The sequence below is a fragment of the Castor canadensis genome, chromosome 6 (assembly GCF_047511655.1).
Source record: "Castor canadensis chromosome 6, mCasCan1.hap1v2, whole genome shotgun sequence".
Classification (NCBI taxonomy): domain Eukaryota; kingdom Metazoa; phylum Chordata; class Mammalia; order Rodentia; family Castoridae; genus Castor; species Castor canadensis.
In genome coordinates this window covers 41720029-41745989 of record NC_133391.1, presented here as the reverse complement: position 1 = coordinate 41745989, position 25961 = coordinate 41720029, and the positions used below count along the sequence as shown (strand labels likewise).

The 25961-nt window shown below is 37.9% G+C and overlaps 1 protein-coding gene across 10 annotated transcripts in view; it reads right to left on the bottom strand.

The window, feature by feature from the left end:
• Erc1 (ELKS/RAB6-interacting/CAST family member 1) overlaps positions 1-25961 on the bottom strand; it is a 442275-nt gene that overhangs the window by 215673 nt on the left and 200641 nt on the right. For all 10 annotated transcript variants that reach the window (XM_074076350.1, XM_074076353.1, XM_074076356.1 and 7 more), the window contains one exon: positions 15595-15730. In XM_074076350.1, the coding sequence (XP_073932451.1) occupies positions 15595-15730 (136 nt within the window). The remainder of the gene's footprint in view (positions 1-15594; positions 15731-25961) is intronic.

Here is a 25961-nt window from a genome sequence, read left to right as displayed (position 1 = left end):
ATGCTCTACAACTAAAGTTTAAAAAATGCTTTTCCCTTAGAAACTTTAAAAAATTCCATTAGTTTTTTTTTAACTAGCCGTTATACTGGCCTATGAGAATGCAAACTTGTATGATTTTTTCTGTCTTGAAAAGCCTTTATATTTGTTTGCATTTTGTCTTTCATGTTATGTAAATAGAATTAAATATTTGTATATGTTATAAACATAGTTGGCAAGCATAGCAGTTAAGATTCTGATTCTCCATCTTATTGGTTATATATTTCTGTGCCTTGGCTGATTCATCTGTAAGATGGAAAAGAACAACAGAATTCTTCTGAGCTGGCATAAAGATTAATAATATACCTAACATGCTTAGAAAAAAAAAAGAATTAGCCCCAAACAGTCAAAAGTAAAATTACAAACTATGTACTTTCAAAATTGCTTGGTTTTCTCTTTATTTGAGATAGTCTTACTATGTAGCTCAAGGTGCCCTAAATTATGATTCCCTTAGCTTAGCTTCCTGAGAACTGGGATTATACATGTACATAACTACCCACTGCTCCAAAATTGCTGAGTGAATTTTAAATGTTCTTACCCCAAAGAAATAAGGACATGAAGTGACAGATACACCAATTAGTCTGATTTGATTAGTCTACAACATATACATATATTAAACATTACACTGTACTGCTTAACATATACAATTATTATTTCTCAGTTAAAAAGAAAAATAAGGCCAGGTGCAGAGGCTCACCCTATAATCCTAGCTACTCAGGAGGCAAAAGTCAAGAGGATCATGATCTGAGGCCAGCCCAGGCAAAAAATTCACGAAACCCCCATCTCAACCAATGAAAGCTAGACATGGTGGCACATGCCTGTCATCCCAACTATGTGGGAAGCATACATAGATAGGAGGACCACAGCCCAGACCAGTCTGGGCATACATGCAAGACCCCATTAGAAAAATAACTAAAGATGGCTCAAGTGGTAGAGTACTTGCTTATAAGTGCAAGGCCACAGTACCACAAGAAAGAAATAAGAAAATTACAAAGGTAGGAATTATGTGGGTTATATGGAATAAATCAATTTAGTAATACTTATTATTTAGAAGAGCAGTATTAAATTGGCAGTCTAGCAGAATAGGACCAAGTGAGGAGACTTCAATTTCATTCATCTTCCCTAACTTGGGCATTGCACTATGTTTAACCAAGACAGACAACCTGAAATGTAGACCTGTACTCTGTGTCACAGACACATAGTCAATGACACAATCGCTTAATAGCTACCTGAAGACAGTAAAAACAATATTCCTTACCATTTTAAATAGTTCATACCATCTGTAGAGTTACACTTCAATTGCTATGGATTACACTTACTTATTAAAACTAACACATACAAGTTTCCTATCACTGGATTAGGGAATTTAAGCTTACTTGTGCCAACTACACTGATTAAGTGAGGCCAAAAGAGAAGACTTCACTTACAAAATACAAGGTTCAAGGAAGGAATTTGTGTGACTACTTTTTGAGGTGTGGTAGAGGAAGAGGGAAGTTACCAAGGAATTCCTCATCTCCTTAAATAAAAAGACCCCAATATTCACTGGAGATTAGGGCATAAACTATGATAGCTCTAAGTGTAACTTCCATCTGGCAAATGAATAAGAACTCTAGATCCTTTAGCATGGATGCAGCACACTAGCACATCCCTCTGAACTTTGCTTCTTGACATCTGCTCTGTCAATGTCAAGCTGCATTCCACTGCAGCTGTACAACTCCAGCCTCTGCTGCTTTTCTCTCATATTGAACATTCAATAAGGAAAGCAAAGACTCTGTAGAACAAGGAGAAACAGCCATAAAAACTAATATATCTCTCTCAAAATAAAAGAAAGATGATAACCTATCACTAGATAGTGACAGATTTTATTAAACTTTCCCATTTTCAGAAGAGGGAGACCAACTCAAATTTCACATAGATTATTCAAGGTAATACATTCTCAGCTCTGACTGGTAATGGAGGTCATCTATTTGAGTTAATATTAAGAGCTGCTTCCTTTGGAGTAAACACCACTTACCAGATAGACTTTAACATGTTTCGAAGATAATAATGTTAACTGCTATCCATTACCCTTAACGTAAAGGGATAGTAATTCGTTATTACCTCAACCCCATTGCTTAGTCTGCCTGTCTCTTACCCATCCCCCAAGCATACATACACATTCACAAGATTTCATTAAAATCATTCAACATGTCAGAACTCATTTGCTAACTTCTCAGATGCTTAGTGGGGGAAAAACTGAAGCCAGATGTATTGATGAAGTCAATGTTGGGAAAGAAAGCTAGCCTAACACAGAAACAGAATTTGGATACACACCAACTACTTTTCAAAGGAAATGTTTTAAGTAAAACTTTAAAATCTTCCTTCTTATATTTATGTATTTATTGTTTTTTTAATATTTATCGTGCTTCCTCTTTGTCCTTTTTAATGATTATTTTATTAGTATATTAATTGTATGAAGGGCTTCCATTGTGCTATTTCTATACATGCATATAATAACCTTAACCAAATTCACCCTCTGTATTACTCTTTCTTATCCCTGCTCCCACCTCTAAAAGAGCTTTTTATTTTTGGTTGTACTGGGGCTTGAACCCACACTTGCTGGGCAGCTGCTCTACCACTTGAGCCACTTGGTGGTCCTTTACATGTCAGGGATTTTCGCGATAGAGTCTTGATAATTATTTGCCCGAAGCTAGCTTAGAACCTCAGTCCTCCTGATCTCTGCCTCCTTAGTAGGTACGATTACTGGTGCCCAGCTTTAACCAATTTTTAGCAGGTTTTATTTTTCTATTTTCATACATGTATATGAAGTACTTCAGTTATATTCAACCCCCTCATTATCAGCTCCTTTTGTCCCTCCCCCCATCACTGTTTCCCATCCCTAGAAAGGCCCCCCTCCCCCATTTTATACTCATGTATTTCTTCCCCACCCCTTAGGTCTAGACTCTGCATATGAAAGATAACATGGGGTATTTGTCTTTCTCAGTCTGGCTTATTTTACTTAACGTGATGATATTCAGTTCCACCCGCTTTCCTGCAACCAACATAATTTCATTCTTCTCTTCTTTTTTTTCTTTTGGCAGCACTGCGGTTTGATCTCAGGGCCTCACATTTGCTAGGCAGGCTGTTTACCACTTGAACCACTCCACCAGCCCAATTTCATTCTTTATGGCTAAATAACACTCCAATATGTTTATATACCACATTATATTTATCCATCTGTTGATGGGACACCTGGGCTGATTCTATAGCTTGGTTATTGTGAACAGTGCTGCAATAAACAGGTTATCTCTATTGTATACTGACTTACATTCCTTCGGAATGGTATAGCAGGATCATAAATATTTCTGCTTTTTAATTTTCTAGGAACCTCCATATTGTATTCCATAGTGGCTACACTAATTTACATTCCAACCAACAGTGTACAAGGCATCTCCCCTTCATCCACGCCGGCATTTGTTTTTTGTTTTCTTTTAAAGTTGATGATTGCCATTCTGACTTTTCTTTAAAATTCCTTAAATACTTCCCCTAGTTAGAACTATTATAACCTCAACTGTTAAAAATCAAAGTCAAATCAAAAGCAGATGTCTTTTATTAAGTAAATAAAAATTTTATATAAATAATGTTTAAAAAAGCATCTAGTACACACATATCCCATAGACTGGCTAAGTCCTCATCTTGAAAATTCTGGAAATTGGGTATGAGAAGCATGGGCAAAGACATGCAGTTTATCTAATCATCTGGGATCAAAGAGCTCAGATGTGTAATGCTTCCAAAAAGATCATCTATTTTCAAAATGAAGTTTTTGAAAACATGCAAAGGATACTCTGCTGTGTATAATAAAAAGGACTGTGGGCACAGCTCAGTGGTAGAGAGGTGAGTTCAATCTGCAGCACCAAAATAACAGCAGCAGCAGTAAAGAACTGGTGTGGTTCATCAGGCTGACCCTTGCCTTTGAGGTCTTGATAAATGTACTATATCCAGTTATTTTTTTCTCTCTTAAAAATAACGTACATAGGGAAAGGAATATTCATTTCATTGAAGCAAGTCTGCTATAAAAATTTTAGGGCCAAATGTAACTTTACTCATCATTTTCTGAGAAGCACTCTTTTAATAAACTCAAAGAATGTGGCCAAATGTTCCCACACAATAAGGTTAAACCTAACTGTAAGGAAATACATCAGTCCTATCAATAAATACTCTTTAAATCCACTTCATTAGATATGAAGTGAACCTGAATTTGGGCCAGAGAGAAAAGTACCTACAGAGTCCACTTTAAACACTGCAATTTCTTAAATAAATTTAGAGCCTGTTTTTGTTTTCCTACATGGTAGAGTGCACAGAAGCCACTACAAACTTTAAAGACATATATGTATTTCTTATTCCTGTTCTATATTATTTGAAGTTTTATTTTTGGCATATATTAAATTTTAAAAACTTTGTGGAGTTATTTTAAGAAATAAAAAGGCATTTGTTCAAATGGTTTAAAAAAAAGGTGCACATACCAACAATTTGAACAGTGCAGTAAAAAGAAAATTTTTATGTGTATCTTTAGTAACTACCAATGGGCTTGTGAACACAGATGCTGACTGCATGTGCTCTATTCTGGTATAATCTCTAACTACACTTAATATTTGTAAAGAAAACAGTAAAACTACAAAAATTTGCCCAAGCCCATATTCTACACAGAAAAAGCCCCAATTTACTAAGAAAAAAATTTAATTTGAAAGGAAGAAATACATAGGATTAGTTAATTAGGTGAAGGAGAAGGTCTGGAAACAGAAAATCAATTTATTCTTGCAAAAAGGGAAGAACATTAATAATACACTAGACACGGCTAGCATGTCACACACTACATATTGATTCTAGAAAGATGCCAGCTAATCTTAATTTTTAAAAAGATTTTCTTAAATAATTATCCCCATAATCAATCTAGAAAGTCTTCTTTTTGGAAAGAAAAAAAAAACAAACCAAATCTTACCAAAATGGAAGAAACTTTTGGTAGATGGAACAAATCAAATCAAATTTTAGGGAAAAACGTAAATGTTTCTTTCAGTGGTTCCACTATAAGAGAATATGCTTAGGTCTCTCTCCATTGTTTTCACTTTCTTTGAACTTTATTCTTAATATTCATTGGTCTCAGGAGAGCTGACTAACAAGAGCCACAGCATTCTTTCAGCAGTCCCATTAATCTCTGACAGTAACCTCTCTCAAGGTTAAATTCAGATACTTATCTTTGTGTTTAAATAAAAAACAAAGCTCCAAACCACTACTGATATGCGCTCTCTTTCAGTCCACTCTGCCCTTATGAGAATGTGACTGAAACCTATAACTTTGTCAAAGATGTATCTGAGTATTAGTCAAAGAATAAAAACAAACAAGGTAAACATTCCCAACTAAGGGGACGTGGCATTTCTTCTGTTAAAATATGTAAGGCCCTACAAGGTCCTGAAACCTATGAAACTTGAGAGTATTTATAAGAATGCTCAATGTGATATAATCATCCAAAGTTTATTTTATAACTAAATTTAAGATTTTTATTATTTATAACACAATAATTATACTTGCAATTAATGAACCTCTGTAAAATACTGTTAATGAAAGGCTAAAAAGAAAAAATTAAAAGCAACCCTTAATTTATGGCAGATATAAAATAATTGAGAAGAGAAACAAAAATTGGGGCAATTATAAAACAATGAATGGAAAAGTACAAAATAATAAATCACAATTAAACATACAGAATAAAGAACAATGACTAAGCTAATACAAGAACAGAACAGAATTTATCAAAAAGGCTAGTTTTCAGGCTGAATCTTTTATGCAGTTAAACTGGAAATCCACAAGAAAAAAGATTCAGCATAAGCAGAAGGATGGGTTACGACATCAGCGTAGCTTGTCTAAGACATAGTAGTTCTACTAGTGTTTTACCCAAAAGTGGCCTTAAAACACTTAGGTTTGGTCAATGGGAGACTCCAAATGCCATGTACTATGGTCTAAATGTCTGCCTCCAGCCCCCCAATTCTTATAGTAAAATCTAATCACCAGTGTCATGGTATTAAGATATGGGATGGGGCCTTTGCGAGGTCATTAGGTCATGATGGCAGATCTCTCATAAAAGAAAGCCCAAACAGCCCTTTACCATGTGAGACATACCAACAAGATGCTAATTATGAACCAGAAAGTGGGCCCTCAAAAGCAACCAAAATTGCTGATGACTTGATCTGATCATGGACTTCCCAGCCTCCAAAACTGTGAGAAATAATTTCTACTGCCTGTAAGCTGTTTGTATTTTCTTACAGCAGTCCCAAATGACTAAAATGCCAGGCTAACATACATGTGATTGAGAATTCTTGACATCTGTAAATACAATTAAAATCAATAAAACACTTATGGAGCACCAGTTATATACAAAGTACCAAGTAATGGTTCTAAAACTCCAGTATATGAAGGAAGTAACATACAGTTAGCATATAATACAAAGTGAGAGAAAACCTATCAAACCAGAAACAAACTCTAATGGAATTATATCAGAAGACATGATTAATTTCAACTGTTGAGATTGAGGAAGGCTTTACAAGGAAGAGACAATCTGATCCTTAAAACATGTATGGCAGGTTGGGGGTGTAGTTCAACATGGTAGAGCACTTGCCACACAAGGACCAGCACTGCGGGTAAAAAAGGAAGAAGGAGAAAAAGTCAGGTAAGGTTTCAAATAGGGAGCATTATGTCTAAAATCAGCGAAGGTGACGAGCTGTGGTACAGATGTAAAATGTCCCCCAAAAGCTCAGTGTTGAAGGCTTGGTTCCACAGCAGTGCTCAGAGGTAATGAGCTCCTGAGGGGTCTAAATTTATTAGTAGAGTCATCCAATGATGAATTCATGGTTCAATAGATTATTAAGAGTTGGGGCCTACTTGGAGGAAGTAGGTCACTGGAAGGCATGTCCTTGAAGGGTATAGCTTGTCCCTCACCCTTTTCTCTCTTCTCTCTGCTTCAAGGTTACTGTAAGATGATCAGCTTTCCTTCACCATGCCCTTCTACTTTGATATGCTGCCTCACACAAGGCCCAGAAACATGGAGCCAAGTGACCATGGACTGAAACCATAAGCCAAAATAGCTTTCCTCCTTTAAGATGACTTTCTCAGGTGTTTTGTCACAGCAACAAAAACTGACTAACATATTATGTTTCCATGTGATATTTATGTGGGAGGCTCTTGTGGCTGGGATTTATCTAAAGTCAGTTCTGGATACAGCAATTACTATAATTAGAAATACTATAATCAGAAGGAGGAAAACATAAGGAATATGTCTGGCAGTGTAGCTCAGTGGCAGTGGGTCCTAACATGTGCAAGACCCAGGCTTCAACACCCCCGACACACATCAAGCAGTAACTCTATTCCAGGACTCTGTAAATACATTTAAACAGACTGAACAACACATTAAAGTCCATGTAGTCTGACTACCCTATGACTCATTTTAAGAGATAAACACATAGGATCAAGAAGTTAAGTGACATCTTTGTTTTTCAGCTTTTTATTAGGGAAACAAACACAAAAGTATAAATAAGGTAGTATAATGAATTCCTTACAATCATTAGTCAGCTTCAATAACTATCAATCATAACATCAGTCAATATTACCCCCCACTATAATTGAAATGAAGAAATCCAGGTTGGAGATGTAGCCCAGTGGTAGAGTGCTTGCCTAGCATGCACAAGGCCCGGGTTCAATTCCCTGTACTGCAAATAAATACATGAATAAATAATAAATAAATCCCAGACATCATATGATTTTTGTCTACAAATACTTCACTGTGTACCTCAATAACAAAATACTATGACAATATCTAAAAATTACAATGCCATTAATAAAATTTGATATCTTGTTAAAAGTGCTCATATGTCTCCTACTGACTCATGTCTTTTTAAAGTTACTCAAGTTAGGACCCAAAAGCATTCTAAACACTGATTTGAGATATTCCTTAATTTTAAAAATTAATAATTATCATCTTCCTTCCTTTTTTTCTCAATCCCATATATCAGTTTAAGAAACCAAGTTATCTGTCATGTAGAACTTGTTCTAATCTCAGTTTGGTTGACAGCATTTCCGTAAGTAATTAACATACTTCTCTGCCTCTTGATTTGGCTTGATAAGATTTAGATTGAGGGACTGAAAGAGTGGCTCAAACTGAATTCAAAACCCAGTGCCACACACACACACAAAAATTTAAATAGAGATTCTTCTCACGTGTATTATATACCTCTCAAATACATTCTAACCAGAGGCTCAAGATACGTGATTTCCTTTCTTTTTGAAGGAGCTGATTTATCAATGGGTACTGCTCTATCCATTATTAAGTTCACCCTTGACATATCGAATAGTTTTTAGCAGTCAGTGCTGAACAAATCCATTTTTTATTCAATCATTACAAAATGGTAATTGGATTCCATTCCTTTAGCATTTATCAGCTGGAATTCTTCAACACTGAACTTACCATGATCAATTATTTGGTTTGCCTAAAAGACAGTTTTGCACAAAAGGCAGGGTAGCTATGTGATTCTTTCCCTTTGCTCACCTGTTTTTGAAGTAATGAGCACGTGCTCTAGCAGTTCCTAATTTATTTCCACAGTCTCAACATGGAACTTTCTGGACTCAACTGCATATGATTTATTTTACTCAACTGTACTCATTAGTCCATGCTATGCTCAACCTATCCATCCAAGACCAGCAATGGCTCCTCCACTGTTGCTCCTCTGTCTTCCTTATATAGCCCCAGTAGTTTCTGGCAGCTTCTTAATTCTTGTTATCACATGTTATAGTACACTGCATTTCAAAAAGTGGTCCCTGGACCAGGAATGTCATCCTCACCTAGGATGTTATTAGAAATGCAAATTCTTGGAGCTTAACCCAATATACTAAATCAGAAACTTTAAGGACAGGATCCAGCAATCCATATTTTTAAAAAATCCTCTACCAGATGATTTCAATGAACATTAAAATTTCAGAACCACTGGTTGTACATTTCCAGCTCCTATCCTGAATCAGTCATTTTCCAAGAATTCCAAGCTTTTTGGAGTAAGGAATTGTGTTTAGAGATCACAGACTAGAGCCTAGAAATATTCACTACCACTGGATTGTCACTCATAGTAACATAATTAAGAAATGCACTTAAATAACTGAGTAGTCAGTTATGTGAACAGAGATCAGATCCCAAGTATCCTAATTACAGTTTAGTGCTCTTTTCACTACCTCTGAATGTAACTTCCATATGGTGGGAAGCTTTCATTTATGTAACTTTGATATCTATCACTTACTGAGACACCCCTTGGAAAAGTCAGCCATCCCCTCTAAAATAGTTTTCTCCATATGCAAAATAAGAACAATACAAAATATCTTACTTATCTCTCACCTTACAAATACAGGAATTAAGAGTTTACATATGAAAGCACTTGTGGTAGTGTTATAACAACTGACAGAAGCTTAGAAGAATACTTTTGATTTACAAAGATAGACTGGAAATAGAAAACATTTAAATCTGACCAGACATAGTAGGCACACCTGCTGGTAATCCCAGCTAACCAGGAGGCAGAAGCAGAATGATCTCCAGTTTGATGCCAGCCAGGGCAAGGTTAGTGAGACTCTATGTGAAAAAAAAAAATACAAACAAGTAGCTCAAGTGGTAGAGCAATTGCTTAGCATGCAGGAGGTCCTGGGTTCAACCCCAGGGGAGGGAAAAGCAGGGAGGGGAAGAGGGAAGGGAAGAGAGGTTGAACTGAAATCCTAGAATAGACTAATTATTAAAATAAAAAGAGACTAATTCAAATTCCTATAAACATTTTAGTGAAATTATTGGGGAAAAAACTCCCACACCACATAACATAACTCCCATACCACATAAAACATTCTAAAATAGATTTAAAAGTGAAGGTAAGATATGGAAGCACAGAACAATTTAAAAATAATGATAGGGCAGAACACAGGGGCTCCTAACTATAATCCCAGCTATACAAGAACCATAAGTAAAAGGACTGTAGTCTGAGGCAGGCCCTAGACAAAAATGTGAGACCCTGTAACTAAAGCAAAAAAGAACAGGAAGCATGACTCAAGTAGTAGAGTGCCTGCCTAGTAAGCCTGAGACCCTGAGTTCAAATTCCAGTACCACCCAAAAAAAAAAAAAAAAAGGTGTTGGCAATAATGGCGCCGATAGGTTTCGGTTCTTATTGCATCCTTAAGCTTCTGTTTTCCAGGGCCACGGTCCTGCCTCAAGTCTAGCTTGAATTCTCCTTCTGCCTCAACCTCCAATCAGCATGAACCATAAGATCCTAAACAATCAGATCATGCTGAGTCTCACTAAGGGGTATTTAAGCACCTGCCCCGCTCTCTCTCTCCCTCTCTCTTGGCTCTCTTCCTCTCCCACCCGTCAATAAAGAATCTCTTGGCCAGATCACTCCTCTCCACGTGGTCACTTTAGGGACTACATTTGCCTTACATTTTGGTGCTGTGACTTGGATGGGGGCTCCCCACTAATCCTGGTAGGACCCACATTCCAACTCACTCCACGACCACCCTGAGGACATGACTGGCCAGGACTCATCCTCCCGATCACCCTGCTTGCATCCAACCCGGACATTCTTTGGTGAGTCCACATACCCTTCTTGGGCTCCCTTTGCGGTCTCTCCCTTCGGTGTCCCCAGGGTTTTCAAACATTTCCCGTTTGGCTATCTCTGGGTGGCTCAGGCAGCAGAGGGATTCCCTTCCTTGTCGGGCTTGGATCCATTTTGTCGTGGGTCTCGGAGACCCGTCATCAAAAAGCCTGGGCCCAGGTGACACATAGCCCTTGGCCCTTTGGCCTTGCACACCACTAGAATTCAGTGACGATTGATTCTGTGTGCCTTGTGCTGTTCCTGGGTATTTGAATCGCGCGGGGATGCCCAACAATTCAAAATACCTCCCTCTCCCATTACAGGACTAGGCCCCACACAATAGGTGCCTCTACCTCCTCTTTGCTGTCTGCCTACCCACTGAGATGCCTCCTCAATAATTTAGACACCTTGGGTTTGACCCCAGATATAAAACCAAAAATTTTATCCGCTTTTACACTCAAATCTGGCCCACTTATATTTTAGACAATCAAAATCACTGGCCCCTTTTCGGGTCATTAGATCCCAACCTTTTACGGGACATATAACTACTGTAAGCGATCGGGACGATGGGGAGAGATTCCATTACGTCCAAGCCTTTTCATAACTCCATCTAAATCCAGCTCTCTGACTTCAAACCCTCAAACCCTCCCTCTGTACTTTCTGTTCCCCTGTGCAGATTCTATCAGCCTGTAAACCAGTTTCTAAATCAGCCAATTCCTCTCCCAAACCTCCTCCTTCCCCATGTAAACAGACTTCTTGCACTGTTTACCATACCTATCTCCTCCTATCTTCCTGAAAAACTGTCCCCATCATGGAGTTAAGCAAGCCACTCCTTGCCAATTCTGACCTCAAGGCGGTTCCAGCTCTGGGAGAACTTATGCTCCCTTCCTGTGGGCTGAGACCAGCCCCAGATTTATTTGGTGACCAGAGAGTGGAGGTTTCGTTTTTTGCTGAAAGCCTGCGAGTAACAATCAATGGGAGCAACCTGGAGGCACAGGTGTCATGCCTCCAGGCTCTGTCTTCCCCCTCCCTTACCTAAGATGTCAGCTCACCTTTTCTGCCTCCTTGATGGTCTCACCATGTGTCCTTTGTCTCTGTCTGCCTTCCCCTCCCTGGGCTTACTGGGATCCTACTTCCCATGAAAAACCTGTATTATGGTACCTTATGACTTAAGTCATTCCAACTAGTTTGCCAGGCCTCTCAGTCTAAAGTAACTTTAAATCAGCTGCTTTACAAAAAGCGCTTACAAAAAACTGCAGCTGCCACACTCATGCTGTAACTCCGCCCCCACAAGGGGAGGAGGGAAAGCAAACAGGCACACCTGTGCACAGGATGCCGGCTTCTGGACACAGCAAGAATGCCTGCCATAGATAAGAAAATCCATAGAGAGGACCCAGCACATCCTGGGCCGCCAGCCACACGTGGTGATGACTGTGGCCCGCTGCCACTTCCCCTAGAATAAACACGTGCAGAGTACCTGGGAAGGGGGGAGGGGCGACAGGCTGCAGAATCAGGCCTAGGCAGTCAGGGTCACTTGTCCCAGGTGTGTGTGGAGGGAGTAGTGCTTTGCACAGTCCTGCTCCTAGCCTCACCTCACACCTCAGGGCATCAGACCCAGCCCTTGTAAGCCAATTGTTAGCTCAAGGTTATAGTTCCAGAAATAACAAAATAGACATTACTGTGGTCTCTAAAGTTCTTATTTAGAATTTTCTATACCTTTGGCCTCAGCATAAATTTTTCCCTCCAAATATTAACACTAGTTGTCCCGTATGGCACTGTTATTTGCCTGGAATGCCCTTCTCTAACTTTACAAATGATTTCTTTGTTAAAAAGGTAGCCTTTGTTAAAGAGGCTACCTGCTGTTAGCTAAAAGACAGGATCCTAATGTTTTGTTCTTTCTAGATGGGACCTGCATCTTTCAGTCTTCTGGCTGGTAGATGTTGGAAGCTTTGTACTGAGGCCTGGGGAATTTAAAAACATCTAAACAGCTGTACTGATGCCCAGACAAATACATTCAAGCCTTTTTCTCTGTGATCCAAACCTTTCAACTGACATGAAAGGATATTATGCTTCTACTAGACCAGACTCTTATCTCATTAGAAAAGCAATGGGTTCTGGCCCAGGTCACTCAGGTTGGAAATGATTATGTGGCTCAAGCAGTAGAGTGCCGCTTTACAAGCAGAAAGTCCTGAGTTCAAGCCCAGTACAGCCAAAGTAAAAAAAAAAAAAAAAAAAAAAATAATAATAATAATAATATTTGGGGCTGAGGAAGTAGCTCAGTGGGAAAATGTCTGCCGAGCATGTGCAAAGCCCTGGGTTCAATTCCCCAGCATTACTAAAAAAAATTAAAAAATGGTAAAGAAGACAAGTGGCATTAATGTCATCTCAGCCACCTCATAGTGGAAAAACGTAGTTTAACCTAGACCAGATCCCTCATTCTTCAAGTGAGAAAACTGAGGCCCAGAACAGTTCAGAGATTTGCTCTCCAGAGTGTCAGGTGTCAATGTAAAAATAACAACTTTACTTTACAGCAACAACTTAAAAAGAAAAAATCCTCTTACCTTTCTACAGCATCTTAAGGACGCTATCAGAAAGCATACCATGGTGGACTCAGAGTCACAGGTGGGAGAGGTTCTCCTCAAAGATAAATTTCTAACAGTCAGCCCCAGATATTTGTAAAGAAAACCTGGACTGTGGCTGAAGGGAAAAGTCATTGAACCAAGTAATACAGCTAGCCATGTCTGTATTTATGTCTATGTCTGTATGTCCAGGACCTTACTAACAGGAGAGAAAAAGATAAAAGACACCATGGCCTCATTGCTGCTCTCAGAGAGGGGCCAATCCAACTAGGGGCTGAACTCTGAACTTGATGCCATGGTGGACAGGAGGGGCAATTCTGCAGAGAATGCTTAAGGGGGGACAGCCCAGGAGACAGCCCCGCCCCCAACCGGGACCCTGCCCTCTGCAAGGGTAACCACTGGAGGTCTAAGTGCCCCCGTCACCAGATGGAAGGCAAGGTGCCACCTCCTATAGATTGATGGGTCTCAGCATCCTGATCACACTCCACTTCTTGGCATCAATGTTGAGGAGCCATAATGGCAGAAAAACAAAAGGTCATTTTCCTCCTAGACAGTGGAGCCCGTTTCTCTGTTTTACCTTTTTCTCCTGGTCCCTGGTCCAATGACAAAAGTTATCATTTGGGGCAAATCTGGCTAGTCCCTAGAGTGCTAGTTTACCTGGCCTCTGGCCTGCTCTTGGGGAGACCTCCTCTTCTGTCACTCTTTCCTCATAGTACCTGAACCTCCAGTGTCCCTGCTTGGACAGGATTTACTAGCTCAACTAAAAGCTCAAATTCTCCTCCCCCCAGGCAGCTATCTCTGCTGCCCCCTCCTTCAGGAACAAAGAAGATTCCACAGTGTAGACTGATGAGATGAGTGTAGGGTGAGCCAGGACGGCCCTCCCTATTCAAATAAAACTCAAAAATCCCTCACAGTTTCCACACCCAAAACAATATCCCCTGAAGCCTGAGGGATGATGAGGCCTCATGCCTATTCCAAAAAACAATAAGGGCTATAATAAATATAAAATTCTTATAAAGGTTAATTTTTAAATACAAGTTACAAAGTAAACAAATGGAAAGGCTATAGATAGGTAATAAATGTATTTTTTGAGAAGTTAAAGGAAAAAGGAATGGTTTTTTGGATGAGAAGGGATTTTGTAAAGAAGGATTTTTCCTAAAAATTGTTTCAAATAGGAAAGATGAGGACAAACCATCAAAGGGTTTAGTATGTTTTATGAGGTCTGAGTAAGTTTGAAAAGTGTATAATAAAAAACTTCAGTGTGTGATAAAGTTGAATATAATCTAAGAGTTGCCTAAAAGATTTTTAGGGTCATGTCAAATTAAAATCAAATCCTCTATGTGTATAAAATAACAAGGTTATCTTAATATTGTTCTGCTCTGAGTAACATCTACAAAAAACCATTACAGAGAAAGATTTTATCAAAGAAATTATTTGTGTTTTCTGCTGATCTTGTCAAGCTTTAAGTATACTAAATCAGAGTTCATTTACATATTTGCTTATGTGTCTTAAATGACCACCTTGTAACAGTATTATGTGAATATGGTACAAACATTTAAAACGTTAAAAGTGTCAATTTATATAAAATAATGAGCTAAAGCTCTCTTTTATCCAAGAGTGTTACATTTAAATCCTGACAGTCCCTGCCTCCCACAGGTCACCCACCTAGGTGTGGCCTTAAAGGGACAGACTTACTCCCTGAGTCATAAATGCATCAACCCAATGGAACTGTGAAAGTTAGGGGAAGAAAATGAATGACCAGTGCTTAGTTTAAATAATAAGAACCTGTCATTGTCATATGGTAGCTGCCTATAAATAATTAGGTTTATATATCAATTATCACTCTGCTAAAATGAAAAAAACGTATGTACTGTATGACTATGAAATATTCCAAATTCAACTTAAAAAATAGAGAGGAAAGGAAGGAAAAATGCGGGAAGAAAAAGAAGAGGAAAAAAGGTGGGAAAACAAAGAAGGGAAAAAAGAAAGACAGACATAAACCAAAATTAGTAATGCCCTGTTATGAATGGAGCTGGTGAACAGTTACACTGACAACCCTCAAGTTTAACATAGCTCACTGGCTGAACTGACGTTCAACTTACCAATGGAGTGTGATCAACTGGGAGCAAGATGAATTTTCTCCTATGCTGAGGTGCCCTCGAAGAGCTGTGGAATGAAACTTGCTTTCTATTTAAAGCCATTTCTTTATTGCTAACCAGTTAGTCTGAGAGGAAAGCAGCAAGTATAGTTAGAAAGAAAAAGAAGAGGGTAAAGATGAAGAGGAAAATGTGCAATTAAGGTTAAATCTTTTCACCCAATCCTTCAGACTCCAGGGCTCTAACCTGCAGCTGCTGGGAGCTGTCATTGAGATTGTCCTCCCTTCGCCGGGCCTCCTCTAGCATTTGCGCGCTCTTCTTTTTTTCCACCTGTTCTTTGTGCTTCAGATTTGCTACTTTCTTATTCTGGTCTTTCACTTGCCTATTGATAGAAGGACAAAAATCAAGCTTTTCATGTCTGTGCATAGACCAGACTGTTTATTTACACAAATAGTTGCAAATCAACAGAGTACTCTGGGTGCAAAATGTTATCAATTCCAAATTGTTTCCTATCATGGGTGGCAAGAAATATAAAATGATATTCCAGTTTTCCTCTAGGGAATATGTATTTCAGCACACACTTTATAAATTACAATGAAATTACAGAACAAAAGAAAGATGGTGAAGTTTGAAATGACAAAAAAGAAATAAAGTCTGACATTTATGCTGGCAGTATGAAAGCAAACTCCTGATACCAGTGCACTGGAATATTAGTTTAAGTGATTAAGAAAGGTTTTGAAATACTACCCCAATTTTAACATTGGCAAATATTTCAAACATTCAACAGAATACATATAATGTATATGTGTATGAATATAATGACATAAAGATCTATTAACTCCACTGAAGAAACAGACTTTCGAAGTTCCCTCTGTATCTCTCACTCTCTCCACTGACAATTGCTCTGTCTTCCACCAAGAAGAGCAATCTGTATCTTAAATCTTATGTTTAAAATCTCCTTGCTGTTATTATAGTTTTGAGGCAGACTAGAAGTAGGGAAAGCTCAGGGCTCATATGTAGGTCGCCCAGGGACTGCCCAAACCACCCTCACCTGCCCTGGAACCACCCATGCCCCGCCCAGCCCATTGATTACTGTATGGAAATCACCTGGTTCCTCCCTTCCCCTAGATTAGCATAAGTTTTTTTTTAAATTGTTTTACTATTCATATGTGCATACAAGGCTTGGGTCATTTCTCCCCCCTGCCCCCACCCCCTCCCTTACCACCCACTCCGCCCCCTCCCTCTTTCCCCACTCAATACCCAGCAGAAACTATTTTGCCCTTATCTCTAATTTTGTTGTAGAGAGAGTATAAGCCATAATAGGAAGGAACAAGGGTTTTTGCTGGTTGAGATAAGGATAGCTATATAGGGAGTTGACTCACATTGATTTCCTGTGCGAGTGTGTTACCTTCTAGTTTAATTCTTTTTGATCTAACCTTTTCTCTAGTTCCTGGTCCCCTTCTCCTATTGGCCTCAGTTGCTTTTAAGGTATCTGCTTTAGTTTCTCTGTGTTAAGGGCAACAAATGCTAGTTTTTTTTAGGTGTCTTACCTATCCTCACCCCTCCCTTGTGTGCTCCCGCTTTTATCATGTGCTCAAAGTCCAATCCCCTTGTTGTGTTTGCCCTTGACCTGATGTCCGCATATGAGGGAGAACATACGATTTTTGGTCTTTTGGGCCAGGCTAACCTCACTCAGAATGATGTTCTCCAATTCCATCCATTTACCAGCGAATGATAACATTTCGTTCTTCTTCATGGCTGCATAAAATTCCATTGTGTATAGATACCACATTTTCTTAATCCATTCGTCAGTGGTGGGGCATCTTGGCTGTTTCCATAACTTGGCTATTGTGACTAGTGCTGCAATAAACATGGGTGTGCAGGTGCCTCTGGAGTAACCTGTGTCACAGTCTTTTGGGTATATCCCCAAGAGTGGTATTGCTGGATCAAACGGTAGATCAATGTTTAGATTTTTAAGTAGCCTCCAAATTTTTTTCCAGAGTGGTTGTACTAGTCTACATTCCCACCAACAGTGTAAGAGGGTTCCTTTTTCCCCCGCATCCTCGCCAACACCTGTTGTTGGTGGTGTTGCTGATGATGGCTATTCTAACATGGGTGAGGTGGAATCTTAGTGTGGTTTTAATTTGCATTTCCTTTATTAGCATAAGTTTTAAAAGTACCTAACAAGAGAAGCTCACTCACTCTGCCAGCAGACTCTACATACTCCATACCATACTCCCCTTTGTATTTTTCTTCCCTAACAGTCAATAAAGCCCATTTATACCCATATGTTCTGCTTGAATTCTTCTACAGCAGAGTGCAAGAACTAAGATCTTCTGGAAATACCTTTTGCCATTAACAGTTTTATACAGATAGATAGATAGATAGATAGATAGACCCTTCATTTACAGTTAGCATATTTTTGAACTCTGTAAAACTTACCAACAGATGACTTTTTCCTTTCAATGTATGCTTTGAGACTCAGATGTATTGGTGAAGGTGATATAGTTTTTTTTAATAGCCTTGATTTTTCATTGCAATATAAAACAATATATGGCAACTATTTCAACCCATTCCCAAGGTGATAAGACAATTGGGTTGTTTTCATTTTCTTGGTATTAGAAACAATGCCACTAGGTATGCACTGATATTCTTGTGCAAGAGTTTCTCCAAGATACAGGTCTAGATACTGAATCGCTAGAACATACAGCGAATCACTTTTTCAAGAGGTTATATTAATTTATACTCGTTAGTAGTGTCTAATAGTGCCTGTTACACTTTTCCACACCCATCAACACTTGATACTATCAGAACTCCTAAATTTTGCCAGCAGAGTAGATATAAAATAGAATCTTGGGGTTTTTTCAGGGCTGGGATCAAAGCCAGGGCTTCGCACATAGTGGAAAAACTCTCTACCTCTGAGCTGAATCCTCAGCCCTGCTCGCTACAGTTTCACAATGCATGCTTCTGGCTACTGGAGCTGAATATCTTTTCACATGATATTTGGCCAGTGCTGTTTTCACTTCCATTAAATAGCTATTTATATCTTTTGTCCATCACTTAATTGGGATATCTTTTTCTCAATAATTTTGGGTATCCTTTAGATATTAGAGATAATAATACTTTAACTGTTGCATGTTACACAAATATTTTCTTCCAGTCTGTGTTATTTTTTTGATTGCTTTAATGTTATCTTTTGCATTTACAAAATTTTAAAAATTTAATTGCTTCAAATGTACCAAACTTCTCCGTTATGACATGCAATTCTGTGACTTCCACATAATCTTGCCCATCCCAAATTCATAAAGACATTCCCCCAAAAAGTTATAATATTTTCTTTCATATTGAAGTCATTAATCCACCTCAAACACATTAAGTAGATATGAATGAAAGATGTAATTTCATTTTGGAGTATAATAGAAGAATAAAATTTCATAATTATTATTATTATTATTTTGCAGTGTTAGGGGTTAAACCCAGAGCCTTTTGCATACCAGGCAAGCACTCTACTACTCTAGCCACACCTACATCCAAATTGCATTTTATATATATTAATAACTAATTTTCCAGCAACAGCTAGAATCATTGCCACTTGTATCATGTGCAAATTTTCTACATATCTGTTGAGATTCTGTACTCTGACAGGTTTGTATGCTTTGGGTCAAATCCATATAATCTTTATAGAAGCCTTAATAACTAGCCGGCCAGGCTCCCTATTCTCTCCTTCTTCTTCAGGGCTTTCTTGACTATGTGTGGCTGTCTCTGCACTTCATGACAACTTACACATTAAGATTAACAATAGCTCCTTAGCGTCACATATAGATTTCTTCAGTCACCTCAAAATGTTTTTGTCAAACAGCTGCTCTATTTGAATCCAAATAAAAAAAAAAGTCTACAGTGTTTCTTAGGTCATGTCTCTATTATAATTTAGAATTTACCATCTTCCATGGTAATACCACTTAAGTTTGTAAGAAAATGGTATCAGCTGTTCTATACAAAGCTCATATCCTGGATTGATACTTGCTTCTTCATGGTAAAAATTTATTTCTCTATATCTTGCCTTTTTTGTTTGGTTTTTGATACTGAAAATTTCCTATAAAGACCTGAATACATTCACTTTCAACTTTTTTTTTTTTTTTGGCAGTACTGGAGTTTGAACTCAAGACTTCAATGCTTGCTAGGCTGACACTCTACCACTTCAGCCACTCCACCAGACCTTTACTTTCAACTTTGTAGGTAGGAAAATAAATAATAATGCTGCATACCTAATATTGTGTAACACATGAAAGCACACAATGCCTGGTTTTCTCAATCTTAGTGAGGCCTAGATTCACTAGTGAGTAAAGTCATGATAAGCATGGTTGCTTCCGTATATAAGGGTCACCTTTTACCAACTTTTCATCTAATGATTCCATGCCCTGAAAAAATTTTCCTGAATAAATATTTAATATTTTTTTAAAGCTGCATTTTGTGGACAGGTATGGTGGCTACTCTAGAGGTGGAGACTGGGAGGATTGTGGTTTGAGCCCAGGGCAGGTTAAACCAATCTCAACCAATGAGCTGTGCACAGCGGTGCATGCTTGTGATCCTAGCTATGTGGGAGGTGTATAGATAGGAAGATTTTGGTCCCAGTCTGACTGAGGCTAAAAGCAAGACCCTATTGGAAAAATAACTGAAGCAAAAAGAGCTGGTGGTGTAGCTCAAGTGGTGGAGCACCTGCCTAACAAGTGCAAGGCCCAGAGACAACATCCAGTACTGCCAAAAATACAGTACCCATATTGTATTGTTTTTACATTTACTTACATGTGTATACATTGTTTGGGCCACCCTCCCCGCCCCTCCCCGCTTCCAGGCAGAACCTGTTCTGCCCTTGTTCTCCCACTTTGGTGAAGAGAAAAACATAAGAGATAATATTAAAGACATAGTGTTTTTGCTAGTTTGAGACAAAGATAGCTATACAGAGAGATTCCTAGCATTGCTTCCATGCACATGTGTATTGCAAACCACATTGGTTCATCGCTACCAGATGTCTTCACTACTTCCTGGTCCCCTTCCCACAGTGGCCTCTGCCAATTTTAGATTACTTTATTCGCTCTTCTACAGTGAGCATATCAAACACTTTCAAGTTTTAGGTTTCCTTCACTTTCCTTATTCCTCCCATGTGCAATCTCCCCTTAGTGTATGACACATGTCCAATAATATCACTGAATTTGTTTTAGGTCTATAATCCGCATATAAAGAGAACATGATTTTTGGCCTTCTGAGCCTGGCTAACCGCTTAAGATGATGCTCTTCCATTCCATCCATTTACTTGCGAATGACAAAATTTCATTCTTCTTTGTGGCTGAGTAAAATTCCATTGTGTAAATATACCACGTTTTCTTAATCCATTCATCAGTAGTGAGGCATCTTAGTTGTTTCCATAGCTTGGCTATTGTAAATAGTGCTGCAATAAACATGGGTGTGCAGTGCCTTTGTAATAATCTGAGTCCCATTCCTTCAGGTGTATCTCTAGGAGTCGTATTGCTGGATCATATGGCAGATCTATGTTTAGCTTTTTAAGAAGCCTCCATATTGTTTTCCATAGTGGTTTAAAAAAAAAAAGCATTTCCTAATGACTTTTTGCATGCACACAGACAAGTAAATGATTTCTGTATATAAGTATTATGTCTACCAAACTTGGTACTGCTCTTGCTGATTCTATTTTTTTCTGTAAATTATTTTGCTTTTTTCTATGTAGACAATTGTACAAACAACCACCAAAGGAAACAAATAAAGCTCTTGTAACTGACCACATAGAAATGAAGGTCTATAAATTTACTGAAAAAGAATTCAAATTAATCATATTCAAGTTCATTGAGAGAATACAGAGAAATAAACAAAATCAAGAAAACAATGTATGAGCAAACTGAATAGTTTAACAAAGAAATAGAAACCATTTTTTAAAGCCCAAACAGAAATCCTGAAGCTCAAGAATGAAGAAGCAAATAAGAGCTTCAACAGCAAATTCCATCATAAGAAGGAAGAATGAGCAACCATGATTACAGTCATTTGTAATTTGCTAAATAGAGGAACAACAACAACAACAAAAAATGGCAAATGTATGCAGAGCCTATGATACAGCACCAAACAGAAATGGATGCATTATGGGAGTTATAAAAGGAGAAAAGTGAAATAAGCAGAAAGATTATTTAAAAAATTATGTCTAAAAACTTCCCAAATCTTGGGAAGAATATAACATCCGCATTCATGATGCTGAAAGATCACCTCTGAGAAAACCACACTGAAACACATCATTATCAAACTGTAAAAAGTCAAAGACAGAGAGGACATTTTGAAAGCAGTAAGAAAAGTGACTTCATGAGTATGAGAGAATCTCTTCCCCTCACCACCATGAGAACCACTAATAAGGATGTCCAGAGATTACTCAGCAGATTGCTCACAGACCAGCAGGAAGTGGGGTAATACATTCTAAGTTCTGAAAGAAAAAAATGTCAGCCCAGCAAAGTTCTCCTTCCAAAGCAATGGAGAAATAGACACATTCTCAGGCAAGCACTATGAGACCTGTTTCACAAGTAATTAAAGAAAGGTTTCAGATTATAATTAATGAACACTAAGTAATGACATGAAAACACCAAAGCATAAAGTTCACTGGTAAAGATAAATATGTAGTCAATTTGAGAACACAATGATACTGTAATGATGGTATGACAGTCTCTCCTATCCCTAGTACAAATGTTAAAAGATAAAAGTGTTAAAAAAAAATACCTATAGCTACAACAATTTGTTAATGGATACGCAATATAAAAAGATGTAAGGTGTGACATGAATAGCATAACTGTGCGGGAGAAAGAAACAAAGGCATATTATTTATATGCAACTGAAGTTCAGTTGTTAATAAAAGACTATTCTAACTATAAGATAATTTGAATAACCATCAGAACTTTCATAAAGAAAAAAATTAACTATAAAAAAGAAAAATGAATCAAGACATAGTGTTATAGAAAACCATCAAGGAGGGTGCCCGTGGCTCACAGCTATAATCCTAGCTACTCCAGGGCAGGTATCAGAAGGATCATGGTTGGAGGCCAGCCTGAGCAAATAGTTCTCAAGACCCTATCTCAAAAATAAGCAACATAAAAAAGAGCTGGCATAGTGGCTCAAGGAGTACAGCACCTGCCTAGCAAGCATGAGGTCCTGAGTTCAAATTCAAGTACCATCAGAAAAGAAAATCATCAAATCACAAAAGAGGAGGAAAGGAATAAAAAATACACAAAATGGTCAGAATACATAATGGACTTACCTATCAATTACTACTTTAAATGTAAATGGATTCAATTATCCAACCAAAATATCAATTGGTTGAAATGGGTTTTATGAAATCCAACAATGTTGCCTGCAAAAGACTGACTTTAGTTAGGCTAAAAGACAAGACCTTTAAAAAGATAATCCATGAAAATGAAAACCAAAAAAGAACAGAATGGTCATACATACATAAGACAAAACAGACTTTGAGTGAAAAATCTCTTATAAGGGACAAAGTAGTTCAGTATATAATAACAAATGGACCAATTCATTAAGAAAATGTAACAATTTAAAATACATATGCATCCAAGACTGGAGTACTTAATCCATAAAGCAAATTTTAACTGAACTAAAGAGAGAACACAATACAGTACAATAATAATAGAGGACATCAATTCTTCAACAATGGGTAGATCATCCAGGCAGGATATTAAGAAGGAAACAGCAGACTTGACAGTACAGACCAAATAGACCTAACAGACATATACAGAATACACCATCCAACAATAGCAGAAGGCATATTTTTCTCAAGTGCACACAGACCATTCTGAAGGATGTATCATATGCTGGGGCTTAAAACAAATGTTAAATTTGAGTAAATAAAAATTATAACAACTGTCTTTTCAAACCACAATAGTATGAAAACAGGAAAACAGTAAGAGAAAACTGAAAAATTTATAAGTAATGGTAAATCAAACAGTATAGTCTTGAAAAATCAAAAGGTTGAAGAAGTCAAAAAGGGAATCAAGGGCTGGTGGATTGGCTCAAGATGTAGGTCCTGAGTTCAAACCCCAGTACTGCAAAACAAAACAAACATCTGGCAACAAACTGGAAAACATAAAAGAAATGGATAAATTCCTAGAAACATAAAAACTACCAAACTGAACCATAAAGAAAAAATAATAGCTGAAAAGACAAATTATGAATAAGAAGACTGAAGCAGCAATCTAAAACCTCCCAACAAAGAAAAGCTCAGTACCAAAAAATAAACAGGCAAACTCTACCAAATATTTAAAGTACAGCTAAACTCTTCCAAAATATTGAAGAGGAGCAGCCAATAACTTCCAAATTCATTTAAGAGACCAGCAATGTCAGGCACGATGGCATATGCCTGTAATATAGCATGCAGGAGGCTGAGGCAGGAAGATCATAAGTTTGAGGCTAGTCTGGGCTTCATAAGGAAACAATGTCACAGAACAGAACAGAACAAAATAAAACAAAACAGAAAAAGGTAGTATTATCCCCATATCAAATACTTAAGAATAAATTTAAAAAAGAATATAAAAGTTATGTATACTGAACACTGTAAGACATTACGAAAGAAAATTTTCAAGATACAAACAAAAGATAGCTATGTTTGTGGATTAGAAGAATTAATATGGTTGAAATGCCTGCTACCCAAAGTGATCTACATAGTCAATGTAATTCCTACCAAAATTCCAAGAGTATTTTTCATAAAACATAAGGAAAAAAACCCCAAATTTTTATGGAACCACAAAAGACTCTAAATAGTCAGAACAATCTTGCATAAGAATAAGTCTGGAAGCATCACACTTTCTATTTCAAACTATACTACAAATCTATAGTACCCAAAGCACTATACTATGTGCCTCAGCATTAAAAAAAACATACACACCAACAGAACAGCACAGAGAACATAAAATTAAGGCCCATCCCTGTTAAAAGTTGACTTTTGACGAAGGTGCCAGGAACACACGATGGGGAAAAGATAGTCTCCTGAATAAGCAGTGCTGGGAAAGTAAGACATCCACATGCAAAAGAATGAACCTGGTCCCTAACTAACACCATATACAAAAATTAACATAAAATGGACTAAAGACTTAAAAGCTTCTACACAGCAAAGCAAACAATTAACAGAATGAACAGACAGCTTATGAAATGGGAAAAATATTTGCAAACCATAAGGAGTTAACATCCAAAACATGTAAGGCACTCAATTCAATAGGAACAAAATACCTAATTAAAGAATGGGTAAAGTGCTGGCTACTCAGGAGGCAGAAAGTAGGGGATTGTGGTTGGAGACCAATACAAACAAAATGTTAACCAACACCCCATCTCAACAACAGCAACAATCTGGGTGTGACTGTGTATGCCCTATCATCCCAGCTACTCAAGGACCATAAGTAAGAGAATTATGGTCCAAGCTAGCCTGGATAAACTGTGGGACCCTATCTAAAAAATTAACCAAGGCAAAAATAGCTAAGGGGCAGGGCTCAAGTGGTAGAGCACCTGCCTGTAAGCATAATGCCCCAAGTTCAAACTCCAGTATTCCAAAAACAAACAAACAAAAATGAACAGGCAAAGGATGCTGGGCATGGTGGCAACATGCATAGCCTGAGCTACTTTGAGGCTGAGTAGGAAAGAACATTTGAGCCTAGGAGTTCAAGACCAAGCCTGGGCAACACAGTAAGACCCTATCTCAAAAGGCGGAGGGCAAGGAGCAGATAGGTAAATGGCCTGCTATATACTTCTTTAAAAAAAAAAAACATAAGAGGCAAACATGTATGTGGAAAAAGTACTCAAGAATAAAGGATACATAAGAAAATATGTTCAACGTCATAAAGAAGTGCAAAACCACATGAGATATCACCATTCGTTAAAAAGGCTATAATCAGAAAGACAAAAGGTAACAAGTATTGGCGAGGATGTTCAGGAATGAAATACTGGTACACTGTGGTGGGAATGTAAACTGACAGAGCTATTATGGCTCCTCAGAAACTTAAAAAAAAAAAAACAACAACATAAAACAGTGCTGCTAGACATGGTGGTACACACATGAAATCCCAGCACTAGAAGGCTGAGGCAACAGGATCACAAGTTCAAGGCCAGCATGGGCAACATAGCAAGTCCCTGTCTCAAAATTACAACCATACAACCAAAACAAACTTAAAAACAGAAGTATGTAAGATCCAGCATCATTTCATGATAAAAGCTCTAAGAAAACTAGGAATAGAAGGAAAGTTCCTCAACATTATAAAAGCTATATATGACAAACCTACAGCCAGCATTATACTTAACGGAGAAAAACTAAAACCATTCCCTCTAAAATCAGGAACCAGACAAGGATGCCCACTGTCTCCACTCCTATTCAACATAGTACTGGAATTCCTAGCCAGAGCAATTAGGCAAGAAGAAGGAATAAAAGGAATACAAATAGGTAAAGAAACTGTCAAAATATCCCTATTTGCAGACGACATGATCCTATACCTTAAAGACCCAAAAAACTCTACTCAGAAGATTCTAGACATCATCAATAGCTATAGCAAGGTAGCAGGATATAAAATCAA